The following is a 23,373-nucleotide window of genomic DNA, read 5'->3' on the forward strand; positions in this document are numbered from 1 at the left end:
TATGAATGTTCTGTCATTTCAGATCAGCTCTCTACTACGGTTGTTGGGATGAAGTTGTCATGGTTTATCACCTTGATCATAGCCCTCATGTCTGTACTGGGGTCTGCTTTCTGCGTCTTCTGTCGGTTCCTCAGACCTGCTGAGAAATCATTTGCACCCTATAATTCTCAATTTCTGAGATGTATTTTTTTAATACTCATGTGGTGCAACTCACTGTCTGTCAAACAGATATTGGTGTTAATTCCACATTTCATGAGGATAGCAACAACAACAAAAATCCTCATAGATCCTGCCAAAATGAAAATAGTGGACGAAGAGGGAGCATATATTATAGAGCAGTGGTTTTCAACTGGTTTTGCCTGGGGACTGAAATTTGACAATGACAATTGAGTCAGGACCCAATATTATGGACTGTTGATGATTACATGTTGTAATGTTGTATTGCAGCTGCCTTTAAGAGCAGGCATCACTTAGAAAAAAATAGATTCTGTCTCAATTGGCTACACCTATGGTATTACAGAAAGTCATTACACAGCCATATTAACTGAGAACATTTATTATAAATTCAAGAGAATAAGACATTTTAAGGAGACCAGTTCAGGAGTGGGGTGTAATGAATTAAGAAAATAAGAACTCCTAATCGAAATGTTCATAGACCATTAGCATTGCATGGTTAGCCACATCTGTGGATTCATCAAGCTGCAATGCGTAACAGCCATTTTCACTAATGCACTCTAATGTCTGGCACGTTATGTCCTCAGACATGTCCTGGATTCTCCTCTGTCATTGGATAGGGGTATAGTTTTACGTTTGTTGGCGGCTGACACTCCCAAGATTTTCAGTGCACATTTCTCAGCCTCCAGTATTTATGCTGCAGTAGTTTATGTGTCGGGGGGCTAGGGTCAGTCTGTTATATCTGGAGTATTTCTCCTGTCTTATCCGGTGTCCTGTGTGAATTTATGTATGCTCTCTTTCTCTCTTTCTTTCTCACTCTCGAAGGACCTGAGCCCTAGGACCATGCCTCAGGACTACCTGGCATGATGACTCCTTGTTGTCCCCAGTCCACCTGGCCGTGCTGCTGCTCCAGTTTCAACTGTTCTGCCTGCAGCAATGGAACCCTGACCTGTTGTGGCGGATGAATCAGAATTAGTTGGGTAACATAGATAATTAAGATGTTTTATTTGCATAATATGCTTATGTGAGATACTTGTCATATGTGAATGTATCTGTTAAACCATGTGAAGAGATGGTGTGATTAATGGGGAACCAATTACTTGTCTCCACAATGTCTGTGCGCAAGTCACTCCCTCCATACACCTTCCCCCAATGCCAAAGGCCCCTCTGATGTTGCACTTATCTTGGGATAGTGTATGACCTAGAGGCTCACTCCCCTCAGTGAGCTTGTCAACGAGTGGAGTCAAGAGGGGGTTTACTTGAGATGGGAGTATCTAGAGTTGTCAATTGATTTATGCCATTGGATGCGCTAATGGTTCTGTTCTATACCGTACCAGGGAGAGACAGTTCCAGTTTGGAGTAGGAGGACCAGACACTGGTCTATACAATGAACACTGTTGACACAGCAGTTGCTGTCTGCTATGTTTTATAGATATCTTTCATACAAAACTTAACCTTGTGACCCATTCTATGTATCTGTGGTTCGTCATGTACGTTGATAGGGCTGTATCTTGGCTATGAAAGATCTTTGTACTTTTGTGTAATCACTTTTTCAATGGTTCATTAGAGATAGGGCATCATTGAAAGTCAAAGGGCTTTTGCAAAAAGCTCTTAATTATTAAAGATGTAGTTATATGTATAACTCTGTCTGGTATGTGAAGTTTGTAACTCTCCTCATTTGGTAATGCAGAAATTAGCCACCACACTGTTCACTGTGATTACTATTATTTGACCATGCTGGTCATTTATGAACATTTGAACATCTTGGCCATGTTCTGTTATAATCTCCACCCGGAACAGCCAGAAGAGGACTGGCCACCCCTCATAGCCTGGTTCCTCTCTAGGTTTCTTCCTAGGTTTTGGCCTTTCTAGGAAGTTTTTCCTAGCCACCGTGCTTCTACAACCTGCATTTCTTGCTGTTTGGGGTTTTAAGCTGGGTTTCTGTACAGCACTTTGATATATCAGCTGATGTAATAAGGGTTATATAAATAAATTTGATTTGATTTGACATATCAATCGCAACAGGGAGTATGAGATCCTCTGCGCTGGTGTGGGCTTTTTTGCACTTAGCAATGCGCTGGGCCACAAGGCATGATGCGCAAAGTGCCTTTTCTTGTACCATACTTTCTTCAAAGAATCTTGTGAGGCCACCAGATATTGACATTTTCTTTTTTTAAAGTCAGGTGTCTTATCTTTGTGACTTGGATGCTTGGTGTCCAGATTCCTTTTCATTTTGGAAGGTTTCATACTCTCATTAGCTAACAGATTGTTGCATTGGACGCTCTGTGGTCTACACTCACCTTGCCTGTCTTCTATATATGTAAAACCACATTTTATGAAGTCGGGATGGTATTGTCTCTTCTTGACAGGGACCGGGTTGTCTGCCTTGTTGTTGACATTGTAAGCAGCAGTAGATGAAGAGGGAGCTGCACGTTTTAAAAAATTGTCCATGATTTTACTCTGACAGCTAGCCTACATGGGTTAAATGACAGCTAACTATCCACGTGCAATGCCTGCAGAACACATCGTAGGCGATCGAATAAACCCCCCCGCCTTCCGTTCTACTAGCTTACATGCAATCATTGGAAAATAGAATCGACGACCTATGAGGAAGATTAAACTACCAACGGGACATTCAAAACTGAAACATCTTATGCTTCACGGAGTTGTGGCTGAACGACGACATTATCAACATACAGCTGGCTGGTTATACACTGTATCGGCAGGATAGAACAGCGGCGTCTGGTAAGACAAGGGGTGGTGGACTATGCATATATGCAAACAGCTGGTGCACAATATGTAAGGAAGTCTCAAGGTTTTGCTCGCCTGAGGTAGAGTATCTCATGATAAGCTGTAGACCACACTATCTACCTAGTTTATCTGTATTTTTCGTAGCTGTCTACATACCACCACAGACCGATGCTGGCACTAAGACCGCAATCAATGAGCTGTATTCCGCCATAAGCAAACAGGAAAACACTCATCCAGAGGCGGCGCTCCTAGTGGCCAGGGACTTTAATGCAGGGAAACTTAAATCAGTTTTACCTCATTTCTATCAGCATGTTAAATGTGCAACAAGAGGGGAAAAAAATCTAGACCACCTTTACTCCACACACAGAGACGCGTACAAAGCTCTCCCTCACCCTCCAGTTGGCAAATCTGACCATAATTCTATCCTCCTGATTCCTGCTTACAAGCGAAAATTTAAGCAGGAAGCACCAGTGACTCGGTAAATAAAAAAGTGGTCAGATGAAGCAGATGCTAAGCTACAGGACTATTTTGCTAGCACAGACTGGAATATGTTCCGGGATTCTTCCTATGTCATTGAGGAGTACACCACATCAGTCATTGGCTTCATCAATAAGTGCATCGATGACGTCGTCCATGGATTACAGGCAACATCTGCACTGAGCTAAAGGCTAGAGCTGACGCTTTCAAGGAGCGGGACTCTAACCCGGAAGCTTATAAGAAATCACGCTATGCCCTCCAACGAACCATCAAACAGGAAAAGTGACAATACAGGACTAAGATCGAATCGTACTACACTGTCTCCGACGCTCGCGGATGTGGCAGGGCTTGCAAACCATTACAGACTACAAAGAGAAGCACAGCCGAGAGCTGCCCAGTGACACAAGCCTACCAGACGAGCTAAACTACTTCTATGCTCGCTTCGAGGCAAATAACTCCCTCTGCAACTGGATCCTGGACTTCCTGACGGGCCGTCCCCAGGTGGTAAGGGTCCTGGATGGCAGGAAGCTTGACCCCAGTGATGTACTGGGCCGTACGCACTAGCCTCTGTAGTGCCTTGTGATCAGAAGATGAGCAGTTGCCATACCAGGCAGTGATGCAACCAGTCAGGATGCTCTCGATGGTACAGCTGTAGAACTTTTTGAGGATCTGATGACCCATGCCAAATATGTTCAGTCTCCTGAGGGGCAATAGGCTTTGTTGTGCCCTCTTCACGACTGTCTTGGTGTGTTTGGACCATGATAGTTTGTTGGGGATGTGGACACCAAGGATCTTGAAGCTCTCAACCTGCTCCACCACAGCTCCGTCGATGAGAATGGGGGCGTGCTCGGTCCTCCTTATCCTGTAGTCCACAATCATCTCCTTTGTCTTGATCACGTTGAGGGAGAGGTTGTTGTCCTGGCACCACACGGCGAGGTCTCTGACTTCCTCCCTATAGGCTGTCTCAATGTTGTCTGTTATCAGGCCTACCACTTGTGTTATCAGCAAACTTAACGATGGTGTTGGAGTCTGGCCATGCAGTTATGAGTGAACAGGGAGTACCGGAGGGGACTGCGCACGCACCCGAGGGGCCCCAGTATTGAGGATCAGCTTGGCAGATGTGTTGTTACCTACTCTTACCACACGGGGGTGGCCCGTCAGGAAGTCCAGGATCCAGTGGCAGAGGGAAGTGTTTAGTTCCAGGGTCCTTAGCATTGAACTTTGAGGGCACTATGGAGTTGAATGCTGAGCTGTAGTCAATGAATAGCATTCTCACATAAGTGTTCCTTTTGTCCAGATGGGAAAGAGCAGTGTGGAGTGCAATAGAGATTGTATCAACTGTGGATCTGTTGGGGCAGTATGCAGATTGGAGTTGGTCTAGGGTTTCTGGGATAATGGTATTGATGTGAGCCATGACCAGCCTTTCAAAGCACTTCATGGCTTCAGACGTGAGTGCTACGGCTCGGTAATCATTTAGGCAGGTTACCTTAGTGTTCTTGGGCACAGGGACTATGGCGGTCTGCTTGAAACATGTTGGTATTACAGACTCAGTCAGGGAAGATTGAAAATGTCAGTGAAGACACTTGCCTGTTGGTCAGCGCATGCTCGGAATACACGTCCTGGTCATCCGTCTGGCCCTGCGGCCTTGTTGACCTGTTTAAAGGTTTTACTTTAAACATTTCTGGTAACATTTCTGGTGTTTGAGGTCTCCTGTGAGCCAAATGTCTGTCACTCTATAGACCTAAGTAGGTGGTCAATGGGATCTACAGGTGTCCACATTTTGTTGCACATCTTTTTTTGTCTTATTCCAGTGTTGATTGCATGAGCAGATGTTCAGGGCATTGGAGACAGAAATCTATTGAATAGAAGATGATTTTAGCCACATCATAAATCATGTACTACACAATTTTCACAATTGTCAAAACAGCAGCGGCTTCACCATAAATCTCGAACCATAAATGTAAAAAAAAAGGTGAAACACAACCTGCTATGTTATACTGTATATAACAGACTGGAACCAAATCAGAAAATAGCAAGATTTTATAAAAATGTCAGTAAAAAAAAAAGTGTATGGATCACATCTACAGTTGAAGTGGGAAGTTTACATATACTTAGGTTGGAGTCATTAAAACTTGTTTTTCAACCACTCCACAAATTTCTTGTTAACAAATTATAGTTTTGGCAAGTCAGTTAGGACATCTACTTTGTGCATGACACAAGTCATTTTTCCAACAATTGTTTACAGATTATTTCACTTATAATTCACTGTATCACAATTCCAGTGGTCAGATGTTTACATACACTAAGTTGACTGTGCCTTTAAACAGTTTGGAAAATTCAAAAAAATGATGTCATGGCTTTAGAAGCTTCTGATAGGCTAATTGACATAATTTGAGTTAATTGGAGGTGTACCCGTGGATGTATTTCAAGCCCTACCTTCAAACTCAGTGCCTATTTGCTTGACATCATGGGAAAATCAAAAGAAATCAGCCAAGACCTCAGAAAATAAAATGTAGACCACAAGTCTGGTTCATCCTTGCGAGAAATTTTCAAACACCTGAAGATACCATGTTCATCTGTACAAACAATAGTACGCAAGTAAAAACACCATGGGACCACGCAGACATCATACCGCTCAGGAAGGAGACACGTTCTGTCTCCTAGAGATTAACATACTTTGGTGCGAAAAGAGCAAATCAATCACAGAACAACAGCAAAGGACCTTGTGAAGATGCTGGAGGAAACGGGTACAAAAATATCTATATCCACAGTAAAACGAGTCCTATATTGACATAACCTGAAAGGCCGCTCAGCAAGGAAGAAGCCACTGCTCCAAAACTGCCATAAAAAAGCCAGACTACGGTCTGCAACTGCACATGGGGACAAAGATTGTACTTTTGGTCTGATGAAACAAAAATAGAAATGTTTGGCCATAATGACCATCGTTATGTTTGGAGGAAAAAGGGGAGGCTTGCAAGCCGAAGAACACCATCCAAACCGTGAAGCACGGGGGTGGCAGTATCATGTTGTGGGGGTGCTTTGTTTCAGGAGAGACTGGTGCACTTCACAAAATAGATGGCATCATGAGGGAGGAAAATGATGTGGATATATTGAAGCAACATCTCAAGACATCAGTCAGGAAGTTAAAGCTTGGTCGCAAATGGGTCTTCCAAATGGACAATGACCCCAAGCATACTACCAAAGTTGTTGCAAAATGGCTTAAGGACAACAAAGTCAAGGTATTGGAGTGGCCATCACAAAGCCCTGACCTCAATCCAAGAAAATGTGTGGGCAGAACTGAAATATAGTGTGCAAGCAAGGAAGCCTACAAATCTCATTCAGTTACACCAGCTCTGTCAGGAGCAATGGGCAAAAATTCACCCACCTTATTGTGGGAAGCTTGTGGAAGGCTACCCAAAACATTTGACCCAAGTTAAACAATTTAAAGGCAATGCTACCAAATACTAATTGAGTGTATGTAAACTTCTGACCCACTGGGAATGTGATGAAAGAAATAAAAGCTGAAGTAAATCATTCTCTCTACTATTATTCTGACATTTCACATTCTTAAAATAAAGTGGTGATCCTAACTGACCTAAGACAGGAAATTTTTACTAGGATTAAATGTCAGGAATGTTGAAAAATTGAGTTTAAATGTATTTGGCTAAGGTGTATGTAAACATCCGACTTCAACTGTATGTTAAAATGTTAACATTTGATCTTAAGAAACGTGAAAACGTTAATTGAGTCATGAATAAATTATTTGTAGTGTACATCGTTTTACAGCTTCAAGTCTTTTAGAAGATCAAGGAGGATAAGCTATTACCAGCGGTGAGTTCAGTGGTGGAAAAAGTACCCAATTATCATACGTAAAAGTAAAGATTAATAGTTAATGACTCAAATAAGTCACCCAGTAAAATACTAGTTGAATAAAAGTCTAAAAGTATTTGGTTTTAAATATAGTCAGCTTTATACCGGACCAGGGGCAGGGAGGCCACTCCATTGTTTCTACTGCTGATTCACGCTTTAAGGTTAGGAGATAATTAGTTGAAATGTTACTGATCGTCTGTAGTAGAGCAAAAAAAATTACTGCAATATTTTGTATAACCTCCCAACTGCATTCCTAGACAACTAGACAATTCTCACCTTCAGTATGTCATGGTCAGTAGCCTTCTTTGTAGAATGTTAGTTAAGTGTTCAACTACTGTACCTACCTATCTCACCCAGTGGTGTAAAGTACTTAAGTACAAACTTGGCGGCAGGTAGCCTAGTGGTTAGAGCGTTGGGCCAGCAACCGAAAGGCTGCTGGATCGAATCCCCGAGCTGTCAATATAAAAAATCTGTCATTCTGAACAAGGCAGTTAACCCACTGTTCTCTGGTAGGCTGTCCTTGTAAATAAGAATTTGTTCTTAACCGACTTGCCTAGTTAAATAAAGTATCAAAAATAATTGATCAAATGTACCAAAGTATAAATCATTTCAAATTCCTTATATTAAGCAAACCAGACAGCACCATTTTCTTGTTTTTATTTACAGAAAGCCAGACACACTTCAACAGTCAGACATAATTTACAAAAAAAGCATTTGTTTAATGAGCACCAGATCAGAGGCATGACCTGGGATGTTCTCCTGATAAGTGTGTGAATTAGACCATTTTCCTGTCCTGCTAAGCATTCAAAATGTAACGAGTACTTTTAGGGGTCAGGGAAAATGTATGGAGTAAAAAGTACATTATATTCTTTAGGAATGTAGTGAAGTAAAAGTTGTCAAAATAAAAATACTACTTAAGTCAGTTAAGAACAAATGTGTGTTTGTTCCTGGAACAATAAGGTGTAAAATTCTATCCAAATGTAAAATATAAACAATCAAAAATGGACTAGTCTTACAAAGAAGCAGATATCAATTACAACAGCATTATCATAAGTGGCATAATCATACAATAGAACAGAATGGTTCAGGTATCAGTCGTTTGATACAGTACAATGAATGTGTCCCGAGAGCGTACAGGTCGGAGCCAACGAGAGCGTACAGGTCGCAGTGGTGGGTAGTATATGGGGCTTTGGTGACAAAACGGATGGCACTGTGATAGACTGCATCCAGCTTGTTGAGTAGGGTATTGGAGGCTATTTTGTAAATGACATCGCCGAAGTCGAGGATTGGTAGGATGGTCAGTTCTACGAGGGTATGTTTGGCAGCATGAGTGAAGGATGCTTTGTTTGCGAAATAGGAAGCCAATTCTAGATTTAACTTTGGATTGGAGATGATTGATGCGAGTCTGGAAGGAGAGTTTACAGTCTAACCAGACACCCAGGTATTTGTCCACAAATTCTAAGTCAGAACCGTCCAGAGAAGTGATGCTGGACAGGCGGGCATGTGCAGGCAGCGATCGGTTGAAGAGCATGCATTTAGTTTTACTTGTGTTTAGGAGCAGTTGGAGACCACGGAAGGAGAGTTGAATGGCATTGAAGCTCGTCTGGAGGGTTGTTAACACAGAGTCCAAAGAAGGGCCAGAAGTATACAGAATGGTGTTGTCTGCGTAGAGGTGGATCAGAGATTCACCAGCGGCAAGAGCGACATTAATTTACACCGTGGAGTTGTCAACTGATGGAGGTCTTGGAGCGGGTAGGCCTTCCCTGGAAAGAAGAGCAGCTCCCTCTTGAGGGCTGAGAAGTCTGCCAGGCACGTAGAGACGAAGACCGCGTTCATTTTTAACGTTCTGCTTCCATGTCCAGGTGCTTCGTTTCACTGTTTATGATTGACACAGTAGTACAAGTCCCATACATAGTACCAGTACCAGAATTACTGGTACTACTAAACCAGTACGACTATGTACCTCAGATGGACCTGTAGAGACAGAAAAAAGAACCATTTATAGTACTAGATTATTTCCAGCTTCTACCATTAACATAAATGAACACAAATTACCATTAAAACTGAATCCATGTTGTGAAATGATTTTCTGACAAATGAATTCATAACAAGGACTTTCCTGCAGTAGACGTCACAACACCAACATTTTGAATTCAATATGATACTAGTAACAATAACAACAAAATATTTGCATACCAACCATTTGATCTCATTCAGTTTCATGTGAATATGCATCTAGATCTTCTTGAATTATGTACAATGCTTTGAATTATGTACAGTGAGCTCATTTTTTTGTTGTTGAGCAGATGGTATTCAACTAGCCTATCGGTGTGTTCGGGGTTCATATACATTTTGACAAATGGAAATCCATGACGACTTCTAACCAAATTTCCATGACCAACCGTTAGGGGCATCTCCATGTATGTACACTACTGTTCAAAAGTTCGGGGTCACTTAGAAATGTCCTCATGAAATGAGTTGCAAAATGAATAGGAAATAGTCAAGAAATTGACAAAGTTATAAATAATGATTTAATTAAAATAAGTGTCCTTCAAACTGCTTTCGTCAAAGAATCCTCCATTTACAGCAATTACAGCCTTGCAGACCTTTGGCATTCTAGTTGTCAATTTGTTGAGGTAATCTGAAGAGATTTCACCCCATGCTTCCTGAAGCACCTCCCACAAGTTGAATTGGCTTGATGGGCACTTACATACCATACAGTCAAGCAGCTCCCACAATAGCTCAGTAGGGTTGAGATGTGTTGGCCACACCATTATAGACAGAATACCAGCTGACCGCTTCTTCCCTAAATAGTTATTGCATAGTTTGGAGCTGTGTTATGGGTCATTGTCCTGTTGTAGGAGGAAATTGGCTCCCATTAAGAACCGTCCACAGGGTATGACGTTGCAAAATGGAGTGATAGCCTTCCTTCTTCAAGATCCCTTTTACCCTGTACAAATCTCCCATTTTTCTACCAAAGCACCCCCAGAACATCACATTGCCTCCACCATGTTTGACAGATGGCTTCAAGAACTCTCCACCATCTTTTCAGCGTCTCATGAATGTTCTTCTTTGTGACCCGAACATCTAAACTTAGATGCGTCTGTCCATAACACTTTGTTCCAAACTTGCAACGCTGCCTAGAAGGCCAGCATCCCAGAGTTGCCTCTTCACTGTTGCCATTGAGACTGGTGTTTTGCGGGTACTATTTAATAAAGCTTCCAGTTGAGGACTTGTGAGGCGTCTGTTTCTCAAACTAGACACTCTAACGTACTTGTCCTCTTGCTCAGTTGTGCACCGGGGCCTCCCAGTCCTCTTTCTATTCTGGTTAGAGCCAGTTTGCGCGGTTGTGTGAACGGAGTAGTACACAGCGTTGTACAAGAGCTTCAGTTTCTTGGCAATTTCTCACATGGAATAGCCTTCATTTCTCAGAACAAGAAGACTGAGTTTCAGAATGTTGTTTCTGGCCATTTTGAGCATGTAGTCAAACCCACAAATGCTGATGCTCCAGTTACTCAACTAGTCTAAAGAAGGCCAGTTTTATTGCTTCTTTAATTAGAACAACAGTTTTCAGCTGTGCTAACACAATTGCAAAAGAGTTTTCTAATGATCAATTAGCCTTTTAAAATGCTAAACTTGGATTTAGCTAACACAACATGCCATTGGAACACAGGAGTGATTGTTGCTGATATTGGGCCTCTGTACGCCTATGTAAATATTCCATTAAAAATCAGCCGTTTCCAGCTACAATAGTCATTAACAATGTCTAGACTGTATTTGATCCATTGTTATTTTAAAATTGACCATTTTTTTGCTTTTCTTTCAAAAACAAGGACATTTCTAAGTGACCAAACTTTTGAAAGGTAGTGTATGTATTTATAAAAAAATAAAAAATAAAAAAAGGGATGCACATAATGTGGTATTGACACTGGGAGGCTTATCTCTGATCCCATGTACCATCTCATGTTGTCATACTTAACACACACAGACACAGAGACAGAGACAGAGACAGACACAGAGACAGACACAGAGACAGACACAGAGACAGACACAGAGACACACAAGAATCCCAGATAGGCAATGGTATAAAACACGTGGTCAACCCTCAGCCTGGAGAGCTACTGAGTGTGCGAAAAAAAAAAAATGAAATGTATGCATTCACTACTGTAAGTCGCTCTGGATAAGAGCGTCTGCTAAATGACTAAAATGTCAAATATGCAACTTTTCAGGGAAGTTAGAAACCAATACACACAGGCAGTTAGAAAAGCCAAGGCTAGCTTTTTCAAGCAGAAATTTGTTTCCTGCAACACAAACTCAAAAAAGTTCTGGGACACTAAAGTCCATGGAGAATAAGAACACCTCCTCCCAGGTGCCCACTGCACTGAGGATAGGAAACTGAGACATGGATTGTTTATGTGTGCCATTCAGAGGGTGAATGGGCAAAACAAAAATATTGAAGTGCCTTTGAACGGGCTATGGTAGTAGGTGCCAGGCGCACTGGTTTGTGTCAAGAACTGCAACGCTGCTGGATTTCACACACTCAACAGTTTCCTGTGTGTATCAACAATGGTCCACCACCCAAAGGACATCCAGGTAGCTTGACAACTGTGGGAAGATAGCGTGAACATGGGCCAGCATCCCCATGGAACACTTTCAACACCTTGTAGAGTCCCATGCCCCCAAAGAATTGAGGCTGTTCTGAGGGGGGGGGGGTTATTAATGTTTTGTTCACTCAGTGTATATGAAAGCACACAGTGCAGTTATTTTAAAGTTGGAAAGTAGTTTGACTGTGCTAATGAAATATGGCCAGATGAGGGCATATACACGATCATTCAAAACGTACTGGCACATAAACAAGATCTGACTCACTGCTTGGTCATGATCAAGGTTGCAAAATAAACGACATTGGGAGTTTGGTGCAACTTCAGTACAGCATCTGAATTTTGCTTTACGTTCTACAAAACAGATTCCCCCCTCCCTCCCCAAAAAACAGATTCCCAAAAATACCTACGTTAACATTTTGGGAACTCCTGTTATTTAAAATGTTGCTATGCGTTAGTTCACAGCACAGCGGTCTTTACGAGGGTAAAAATGTTGACCTTCGAATGCCAGATTGACAGGGTTTTCACTTTTGGGACATTTCTGTTGCTTTTACTGCAACATGCAAACTCAATTAAGCGCTTGAAAGATTTCAAATACTAGCGGTTAAGAGCTTTGAGCCAATAACCGAAAGATGGCTGGTTTGAATCTCCAAGCTGACTAGGTGTAAAATCTGCCAATGTGCCTTTGAGCAAGGCACTTAACCATAATTGCTCCTGTAAGGCGCTCTGGATAAGAGCATCTGCTAAATGACTACAATGTAAGATGAACCCAGGTCTGCTATTACTATACTACACAGCAATCTACTTAAAGATCAGAAGATGATTATACCTGGTGTGGCTGTAGATGGATGTGGGGCTGCTGTGGTGGTCAGACTCGCAGTGCTACCTGAAAATACATCATAGGAAAATAAACTTCAAATACTATTTGAAATCGGGGCGGCAGTTAGCCTAGCGGTTAAGAGCTTTGGGCCAATAACCGAAAGATGGCTGGTTTGAATCCCCAAGCTGACTAGGTGTAAAATCTGCCAATGTGCCTTTGAGCAAGGCACTTAACCCTAATTGCTCCTGTAAGGCGCTCTGGATAAGAGCATCTGCTAAATGACTACAATGTAAGATGAACCCAGGTCTGCTATTACTATACTACACAGCAATCTACTTAAAGATCAGAAGATGATTATACCTGGTGTGGCTGTAGATGGATGTGGGGCTGCTGTGGTGGTCAGACTCACAGTGCTACCTGAAAATACATCATAGGCAAAATAAACTTGCAACTTTAGAAACCACTGTGACATTTACTTCCAATCAATTCTTTGAATATAAAAAAAGATGGGCAGGAGGGTTCTTACTTGTAATTAGAAATATCTGAAGGGGTGTATTCGAAGCATAGATCACATACACTATATTCATATCTTCTTCGGTTACATTTCGAAATTCAATAACACGGCCGTTGGAGTCATTCTTCATCTGGATCCTGTCCTGATAACGTGGATCCACAGTACACGTGTCCTCCTCCTTGTCATACTTGAACACACTGCCTTTTTTCTGGGTACGTAAACTGATCTCAGATTCAGGACACTGGTAAATAGGCATTTTTATGAATAATGACTCCCCATTGAATACCGGACATTCCAAGAAGGGCACTGTAAAAATGAGAGAAAAACACCATATTATTCACTGCAATATTTTTGCCACCACATCAACACACTTTGAACATTAAATGTTAGTGCCAAGGGTCACTTTCAAGATGCTACAGCAATCTACATTCACTTTCCCTCAGCCAACAAGACGAGTCAAGTAAAACGTATTGTTATGTATTGACTAATTAAGGTGTGTGTGGGAGACTGTCAGGATTATTTGTAATAATTCATACAAATAAAAATGCTTAAACGTTGTTGGAATATAAAAACGTCACCATCAGGGAACAATAAAATTGGACAAAGACAGATTCTCCAAATTCTGTCAGTCCAGTTGACTGATTACTATTTATGCTGGCGGAACTCCTGCCCTAACACAGCATTGTTAAGTTTGAGTTTATTTTTACATGGACAGTGCACATTGGTCAACGTTTCAGTATTTTACTACGCAAGTCAGTTAAGAACAAATTGTTATTTACAATAAAGGCCTACCAAGGCAGCAAAAGGCCTCCTGCGGGACGGGGATAAAAATATATATATATATATATCAAAACACACCACGACAAGAGAGACAACACTACATTTAGAGAAACCTAAGACAATATAGCATGGCAGCAACAACACATGGCCGCAGCACAACATGGTGGTAGCAGCACAAAACAGGGCATAAACATTATCGGGCACAGACAGCACGAAGGCAAGAAGGAAGAGACAATACATCACAGTAGAAGTGCCAGTTTTAGACAGTTGGCTAATTTTCAATCGCAGTCCCTGGGCAGGTTATTAAAAACAATTACAATACAGAAACAAATGAGCAGTGAGCACATGCAGAGCAACATAGGACAAGCAACACATAGCATGCAGACAGAGCAGTAGCACAAAAAGTATCAAAACACAAAAGAAAGTGTTTCCACACCTCAAGCTACAGACAACATGGAAAGCGGCAATACACAGCTAGGGATAATTTAAGTCTTTACTACAAGTACATACAGTTGAAGTGGGAACTTTACATACACATAGGTTGGAGTCATTAAAAAACTCATTTTCCAACCACCCATCAAACATCTTGTTAACAAACTATAGTTTTGGCAAGTCGGTTAGGACATCTACTTTGTGCATGACAATTTTTCCAACAATTGTTTACAGACAGATTATTTCACTGTATCACAATTCCAGTGGGTAAGAAGTTTACATACGCTAAGTTGACTGTGCCTTTAAATAGCTTGGAAAAATCCAGAAAATAATGTTGAGGCTTTAAAAGCTTCTGCTAGGCTAATTGACGTCATTTGAGTCAATTGTAGGTGTACTTGTGGATGTATTTCAAGGCCTACCTTCAAACGCAGTGCCTCTTTTCTTGACATCATGGGAAAATCAAAAGAAATCAGCCAACACCTGAAGGTACCACATTCATCTGTACAAACAATAGCACGCAAGTATAAACACTATGGGACCACGCAGCCGTCATACCGCCCAAGAAGGAGACTCGTTCTGTCTCCTAGCGATGAACGTACTTTGGTGCGAAAAGAGCAAATCAATCCCAGAACAGCAGCAAAGATGTTGTGAAGATGCTGGAGGAAACAGGTACAAAAGTATCTATATCCACAGTAAAACGAGTCCTATAATCGACATACACCTTTCAGGTTATGTAAACTTCTGACCCACTGGGAATGTGATGAAGGAAGAAGCCACCGCTCCAAAACCGCCATAAAAAGCCAGACTACAGTGTGCAACTGCAACTGGTCTAATCAAACAAAAATATAACTTATTGGCCATAATGACCATCGTTATGTTTGGAGGAAAAAGGGGGATGCTTGCAAGCCGAAGAACACCATCCCAACCGTAAAGCACGGGGGTGGCAGCATCATGTTGTGGGGGTGCTTTGCTGCAGGAGGGACTGGTTCACTTCACAAAATAGATGGTATCATGAGGAAAATGATGTAGATATATTGAACCAACATCTCAAGACATCAGTCAGGAAGTTAAAGCTTGGTCGCAAATTGGTCTTCCAAATGGACAATGACCCCAAGCATAGTTCTAATGTTGTGGCAAAATGGCTTAAGGACAACAAAGTCAAGGTATTGGAGTGGCCATCACAAAGCCCTGACCTCAATCCTATAGAAAATGTGTGGGCAGGACTGAAAAGGCATGTGTGAGCGAGGAGGCCTACAAACCTGACTCAGTTACACCAGCTCTGTCAGGAGGAATGGGCCAAAATTCACCCAACTTATTGTGGGAAGCTTGTGGAAGGCTACCCAAAACGTTTGACCCTAGTTAAACAATTTAAAGGCAATGCTACCAAATACTAATTGAGTGTATGTATACTTCTGACCCACTGGGAATGTGATGAAAGAAACAAAAGCTGAAATAAATCACTATTAGTTTGACATGTCACATTCTTAAAATAAAGTGGTCATCCCGAGACTAAGACAGATTTTTACTAGGATTAAATGTCAGGGACTGTGAAAACTGAGTTTAAATGTATTTGGCTAAGGTGTATGTAAACATCCGACTTCAACTGTAGGAGCAATTGATATAACAGCTGACAATAGAATAGCTGACTATTGTAACCAGGGCATGAAATTAACCTTTTGGTGAACCAGCCAGTGACCGAAGAAAAAAATGTGTTGTACACAGCCGATGTGTACAACACCCCGGACACTCTGTCTAACTGTTAAGTTATTTTGGATGATAATTAAGCTGAGTGTTCAAAGTTCTCAAAAGTGTTATGATTTTATGACAGTGTAGGCAGTCATTGTAAATAAGAATTTAACTGAATTGCCTAGTTAAATAATGGTGTAAAAAAAAATATATATATAATAAATTCCCCTCAACTACCGTAAATTCCGGACTATAAGCCGCAACTTTTTTCCCAGGCTTTGAACTTCGCGGCTTAAACAATGACGCGGCTAATATATGGATTTTTCCCGCTTTCAAATTTTTTTTCTTCAAAAAAACATTGTGACGTGCTCAGTTTTTTGGCGGCATGAAGCTTTCATTAGACCAATGAAATTGCCGAACGGGTTAAGGTCAAACAACTTTTTGGTTTACTGTTTAGATTAAATTGAGCGCTCTCAAACTTCCCATCATTCTGATTACGGTAGTCATTTTGTCACCCTCATCATGGCAAAGACACTGAGAAATGCATATGATGCAGCTTTCAAGTTGAAGACGATCGATCTGGCTGTTGGAAAAGGAAATGGAGCTGCTGCACGGGAGCTTGGTCTTAATGAGTCGATGATAAAACGTTGGAAACAGCAGCGTGAGGAATTGAGTCAGTGCAAAAATACAACTAAAGCTTACTGCTAATTTTTTATTACAAGCCGTGTTTCGTTAAAGCCTATTTCTTTTTGTTACAAGCCGTGTTTCGTTAAAGCCTGTGTAAAGTTCATTTGTTTCAATGTACCAGTAGGCACCTGCGACTTATAGACATGTGCAGCATATTTATGTTCAAAATAATATATATTTTTTAATTCAGTGGGTGCGGCTTATATTCAGGTGTGCTTAATAGTACGGAAATTACGGTAATCAAAAGGAAGTTTCAGAAGGGCAAACTTTTGACCTGGCCAAATAAAAGCCACATCAACAAAAACGCATAAAAATGCTTTGATGTCTAACTCACAATATTATAAATACAATATTTTCTAACCCTAAAGTGACCGACAAGGATAAATCCGCAGGATCTGCAATTTATGAGTTAGCGCTAGTGCGGAGCGATTAATGCTTTTCTAGATTGGTTCTGTTTCAGTTTGCTTATTATAATTTTTCATTAAATGCATTATGAAATAACAACATTCAAATTAACTGTTTTGCTTTTTTATAATGGGAATTCCAATGCCTAAAATAATGAACATTCAATTGCCAAAACATTGAAAATATTCCATTGTCTGTCAGGTCCACAATGGGTAGCCAATCAAAAAAATAGAAAATTACTACGAAATCATACAATTTTTTAGCTGTCTATAATACTTTGTTTTTATTTGATTACTTATTTTTTAATTCCTCAGTCATCTCTGCTAAGGCAGTAGCAGCCAAACAACATGATCTCTTTACTCCCCATACCGTTGTCTTTATTAATCCTATTTATACTGAACAAAAATATCAACGCAACATATAAAGTGTGGGTCCCATGTTTCATGAGCTGAAATAAAAGATCCCAGTAATATTCCACTCACAAAAAGCTAATTTCTCTCAAATTGTGCACATTTGTTTAGATCCCTGTTAGCGAGCATTTGTCCTTTGCCAAGATAATCCATCCACCTGACAGGTGTGGCATATCAAGAAGCAGATTAAACAGCATGATTACACAGGTGCACCTTGTGTTGGGGACAATAAAAGGCCACTAAAATGTGCAGTTCTCACAACACAATGCCACAGATGTCGCATGTTGAGGGAGGGCGCAATTGGCACGCTGACTGCCGGCATCAGAGCTGTTGCCAGAGAATCTAACGTTCATTTCGCTACTATAAGCCACCTCCAACAGCCATAACCCTGACTGAATGGAATTGAATCAGTAATCTGAACCGACGTAGGTCAATTAGTTGTTTAACACCCCCACCCCGCACTAGTCAAGGAGCGCTACAACTTGGATTGAAGATAATTTGGAGTTGAGGCATGATATTTTAGGCAAGGTAATAGGGGTCTACTGTTTTGCACTCATTCTTGACTCTTTCAGTGTTGTAGTACATTTTCATGTATGTTATGAAAATGCTAAATTCCAGCGGTATTAATAACTCAAACCAACCTGCGTTCCCGTGTCTGGAAGGCAGGCAGCTGGAAGGCAGGCAGCTGGAAGACAGGCAGCTGGAAGGCAGGCAGCTGGAAGGCAGGCAGGACAGGAACCAGATAACACTCAAACACCTAAGGAGAAATTGACAATTTGTAAGACCATTTGCAATTTTGAGGTAAGCAATTATCAACACACGTTCATAGTAACGTTATAACCAAGTGACTGTTAGATGACCATTATTTATGTATTAGCTAATGTAACCGATGTGAAACGGATAGCTAGTTAGCGGTGGTGTGCGCTAATAGCGTTTCAAATCGGTGACGTCACTCGCTCTGAGACCTTGTAGTAGTTGTTCCCCTTGCTCTGCAAGGGCCGTGGCTTTTGTGGCGCGATGGGTAGCGATACTTCGTGGGAGACAGTTGTGTGCAGAGGGTCCCGAGCCCAGGTAGGGGCGGAACATTCAAATAGGGACGGAAGCTATACTGTTACACTAATATCCTTAGCTAAGAATTTAACTCCAATGCTGTTGACATCAATCTTAGCATGTGTTGATCATTATGGTTAGAATCAATGTTAACTTCTCAATTAGCTATATATGTAAATTAAAATGTGGCCGTGTTTTCGGCTAATAGATTTTCAACCGATGAATGTCTCAGCTATAAGGATAAGGCAATCACACCTGTTTGAAACATACCTAACTAACCCATTTGCTACCGAGCTTCAAAGAGGTTGGAAAAATTGCGCACAACATTCCAAAGTAGAGGTCGACAGATTAATAGGAATAGCCAATTAAATGGCGCCGATTTCAAGTTTTCATAACAATCGGTAATCGGTATTTTTTAAACCACCTGCCTTACATTGCACTCCACAAGGATTAACAGGCTGACTACCTGTAACGCGAGGGCAGCAAGAAGCAAAGGGAAGTTGCTAGCTAGCATTAGACTTAAACATATAACATTATCACTAGTTAAACTAGTAATATCATCAACCATGTGTAGTTATCTAACGTGTCCTGCGTTGCATATAATCGATGCGGTGCCTGTTAATTTTCATTGAATCACAGCCGACTTCGACAAACGGGTGTTGATTTAACAAGCGCATTTGCGAAAAAAGTACTGTCGTTGCACCAATGTACCTAAACATCAATGCCTAACAGGAATATTTAGACTTAGTCACCCGTTAGATAAAATACGGAACGGTTCCGTATGTCACTGAAAGAAAAATACTTTTGTTTTCGAGATGATAGTTTCCAGATTCGACCATATTAATGACCCACGGCTCGTATTTCTGTGTGTTTATTATATTATAATTAAGTCTATGATTTGATAGAGCAGTCTGACTGAGCGGTGGTAGGCAGCAGCAGGCTCGTAAGCATTCATTCAAACAGCACTTCGCTGTGCTTCAAGCATTGCGCTGTTTATGACTTCAACCTGGGTGGGTATAATTTGTGGAACGTTCCAACAGGAATCTATTCCAAAAACTTCCTAAATAACAAGGTTTCCAACAAACTACGCATACAAAGTTGTATAGCGGCAGAATAAGATACCGGGTAGGGAGTGGCCTATTTCATTGCGTTTTTCACTCATCACGTTTATTCCGAAAAATGTCTGTCCTCACGTGTTTGCCTATGGACAAACATTAAGAATACGCTACGTGGTGAGTTGATGCCTATTCGGCAGCTAGTTAGCTAGGTTTGTATGCGTTGCTACTTTGTATGCGTTGTTGGTTGGCAACTTCTTACTTTACGTGTTTTGGAACAGATTCCTGTTGGAACGTTCCACCCCTTCAAGCCTATCACCTCCCAAGATTAGGCTGGTGTAACCGATGTGAAATGGCTAGCTAGTTAGCCGGGTGCACGCTAATAGCGTTTCAAACGTCACTCGCTCTGAGACTTGGGAGTGGTTTTTTCCCTTCCTCTGCATGGGTAATGCTGCTTCGAGGGTGGCTGTTGTCGATGTGTTCCTGGTTCGAGGCCAGGTAGGAGCGAGGAGAGGGACGGAAGCTATACTGTTACACTGGCAATACTAAAGTGCCTATAAGAACATCCAATAGTCAAAGGTATATTAAATACAAATCGTATGGAGAGAAATAGTCCTATAATAACTACAACCTAAAACTTCTTACCTGGGAATATTGAAGACTCATGTTAAAAGGAACCACCAGCTTTCATATGTTCCCATGTTCTGAGCAAGGCACTTAAACATTAGATTTCTTACATGGCACATATTGCACTTTTACTTCTCCAACACTTTGTTTTGCATTATTTAGCCAATGGAGATGCGGGGAACCGAGCTCTGCCGGAGTTGAAGCCACCCTCCCGGCCAAGAACCCAGTGCCTTAGGGCGTGAGCCCCCTTCCCAGCCCACAACAGTTTGTTTTTGGAGCACAGCTTCTCGTCGACGGCTGGCATCCTGTTACTGATCCTTCCGCAGGTTTACCTATGGAAACCTTTTGACTGACTTTTACAAATCCCCAAAACTCTAAACGTTTAACTCAAACTAAAAGTCCAATCGGGACGTTAGGAAAGCCTAACTGCAAGCCTTACGTTTGTATTCAGCTAGCTATAGCTTTTATACCAGACGCTTATCAATGAAAAAATTATCTAAATGCGCTAGCGTAGTTGATGTCTTGCTAAATTCAACAATCCGAGCAGCCAAGGTAGCTAACGTTAGCTTTGAAGACAAGGCAATGCTAACTAGCTCGCTTGAGAGCCAGCAAGTCACGGGGGTAAAAAAAGTACTTACAAGTTTATAGCTACTGTAGCTAACTAACACATCTACGAAATAATCAAGACTCACCAGCGGAATTCCATCTTGATTAACTAGCAAGCTACAGTAGAAAACTGTCATAGTAACGTTAACCAAGTTACTGTTAGATGACCATGTATTAACTAATGATATCCTTAGCTAAGAAATGAACTCCAATGATGTGGACATTAATATTAGTATGTGTTGATAATGTGTTCAATAGTGGTTAGAATCAATTATCTACTTCTCAATTAACGTTAGCTATACATGTAAATTAGTATTTCGCTTCGACAATCGATAGGACAAGGAAAGCTAGTTAACTTCTATCCTAACTTAATTAAATCATTGTTACACCGATACGTTTGTCTTCAGCTAACGATAGCTAGCTAACCGATAGCTTTTATAGCTAGCTAGCTAACCGTAAGCTTGCTAAGTGTAGTTAGCTACCTTTGATTCTTGGCTGTAACGCTAACGTTAGTTAGCATTGACTTGCTTTCTAAGCTAGCTTGCCTGAGGGGGGAAAATAAAGTACTTACAAGTTAATAGCTACTGTAGCTAACACATCGACGAACTATCAAGACTCACCAGTGGAATTCCATCTTGATTAACTAGCAAGTTACAGTACACTGGGTTGTTATGAGACTAAGGCGGATTGTTCAGTAGTTCCTTGCTGACTGGGTTTGGTATGAATGATAACATCTCTCCTACTACATTCACTTGTCTCTAGTTTTTCATTTTTTCGCGGGTGCGCAAAACGTGATTTTCGGGAGTTCTCCTTCATGGGGATTTAACATTGCGGTTGGCATCCAATAAATGTTGCATTACCGCCACCTACTAGGCTGGAGTATAACTCCCTTATACCACCCCTCTCAGGATCCCTCCCCTCTTCCTCTACTTTCTTCACTGCCTCAGCATATGACAACTTCTGCACTACTCGAACCCTGGAAACCTCAACCTGCTTCTCTTGGTGATGGCGTCATTTAGCGACTTTTAGGACAGCCAATAGCTACTTTCTTTACTGAGGAGTTGGCAACACTGGGCCCACTCACTCCTCACAGGCAGTTTGGTGTTTTTTGCTGCCAAACTCTGAAGAGGTATTATTGTACTTCCGAATTGCAACACAATATTTGTTCATGCCTAAAATGTCAGTCCGTAAGAGTAACATGATTTTTGTATGTGCACAGATTGAGTTTCACGTTTCATACATGGCTTTTCTAACGAGCTAGTTAATTAACGTTAGGCTTTATAGCATACTAGCTAAAACGAACCGTTTTTTATTGGGTCTAGCTAACGTTAGCTGCAATTATTAGTTTCTCCCGCGCTGGTAAATTGTTTGAGTACATCCGCTTTCCTTTCTAGCCAATGCAGCCAAAAACCCAGTGCAGACTCCTGGCAGGTTATTGCAGATAAAAGGGGAAACCTTCATTTATACTGTTAAGATCCCCACAGAGAGGTAAACTCATTCATACTATTTGTAATAACACCCGACCTGGCTAAATAAGCTTAGGCATGGCGATGAAACAAAGCAACATCGTTGTATAATTATCGTAGTATTAACAAATGTATATATTTTCTCCATTCTTCTCTCCACACCTCCCCCTATGGACATACCAACGGACTCTTACCCTGCCCCTACCAGCCAACGATAATTTCACTGCTACAGTTGTAAATGTGTATATATTGTTTCCTACTGTATTGTCATTCACTTTCATAAAAAAAAAAATGACTGGCACTGTTGGAGCCCGGAGCATAAGATTTTTACAGCACCCTGCAATCACATCGATGTGACTAAAACTCAATCTAATCTAGTTAAATGAAAATAAGTAAAGCTAGATCCTTACCAACGCCATTGTCAGACCACCACTGTTCAATGTATGCTGTTTCTGATCTGCTCTAAGGAAAATTACATGTGCGCCTAAAAACTGGCGGGAGAGTTGTTAAAGTGATAGGCGGAGTTATAGAGAGCGTGTGGCTTTCCATCCGATTACCGTATTGCACGTTTGTTCACAAAAAAGTGAATTGGGGGGGAATTGCACCACCATCTAACCCAGTGGCGAATTTAGGAATAGGCGGCATCTTGCCGGGGGCGGTACGGGGCGACCGCACAAAACAAGAACCTATAAAATTCGGAATGGTGACATTTGCGCGATCGGTTTTCTAGCGCTCATTTGCACGTCACGTCAATGATATCATGTCACGGTGTGGGACTGTGGGTCAATTAATCTTGTCGGAGTGGACAGGTCTCCCACTCAGAAGTACGAGACCGGGAGGGGGGCGGGAGTAGGTTGACCTCAGGTCTCCCCACTGGAAGCCCGAGGTAGGGGGGGCGGGGGAATCTATCAAATAGCGAGCGCACCTCTAACTTTGTACAGTACTAATGCAATTAGTTGTGC

At 41.4% G+C, this 23,373-nt stretch overlaps 1 protein-coding gene across 2 annotated transcripts; it reads right to left on the reverse strand.

Moving 5' to 3' along the window:
• Positions 1 to 7,913: 7,913 nt before the first annotated feature.
• LOC106587744 (uncharacterized) lies at positions 7,914 to 22,969 on the reverse strand. Of its 2 annotated transcripts, none has more exons than XR_001324497.2 (6): positions 22,822 to 22,969; positions 18,249 to 18,364; positions 13,220 to 13,513; positions 13,054 to 13,110; positions 12,703 to 12,759; positions 7,914 to 9,246 (listed from the first exon to the last, which is right to left on the reverse strand). XR_001324497.2 is itself a non-coding variant. In XM_014176359.2 (6 exons), exons 1-6 carry the CDS (start codon positions 21,577 to 21,579, stop codon positions 9,152 to 9,154), a joined length of 633 nt encoding a protein of 210 aa, XP_014031834.1. In that variant the 5' UTR covers positions 21,580 to 21,797; the 3' UTR covers positions 7,914 to 9,151. The 2 variants fall into 2 exon arrangements, 1 of the variants encoding a protein (XP_014031834.1); XM_014176359.2 differs by lacking the exon at positions 22,822 to 22,969 and adding an exon at positions 21,566 to 21,797.
• Positions 22,970 to 23,373: the final 404 nt, after the last annotated feature.

Source organism: Salmo salar, chromosome ssa26 (genome assembly GCF_905237065.1).
Source record: "Salmo salar chromosome ssa26, Ssal_v3.1, whole genome shotgun sequence".
NCBI lineage: Eukaryota > Metazoa > Chordata > Actinopteri > Salmoniformes > Salmonidae > Salmo > Salmo salar.

Coding starts and splice junctions, on each gene's coding strand:
- LOC106587744 (XM_014176359.2), bottom strand. Junction 12,760..13,053: donor TCCATCTACAGCCACACCAG/GTATAATCATCT, acceptor ATGTATTTTCAG/GTAGCACTGCGAGTCTGACC. Junction 9,247..12,702: donor TCCATCTACAGCCACACCAG/GTATAATCATCT, acceptor CTGTCTCTACAG/GTCCATCTGAGGTACATAGT.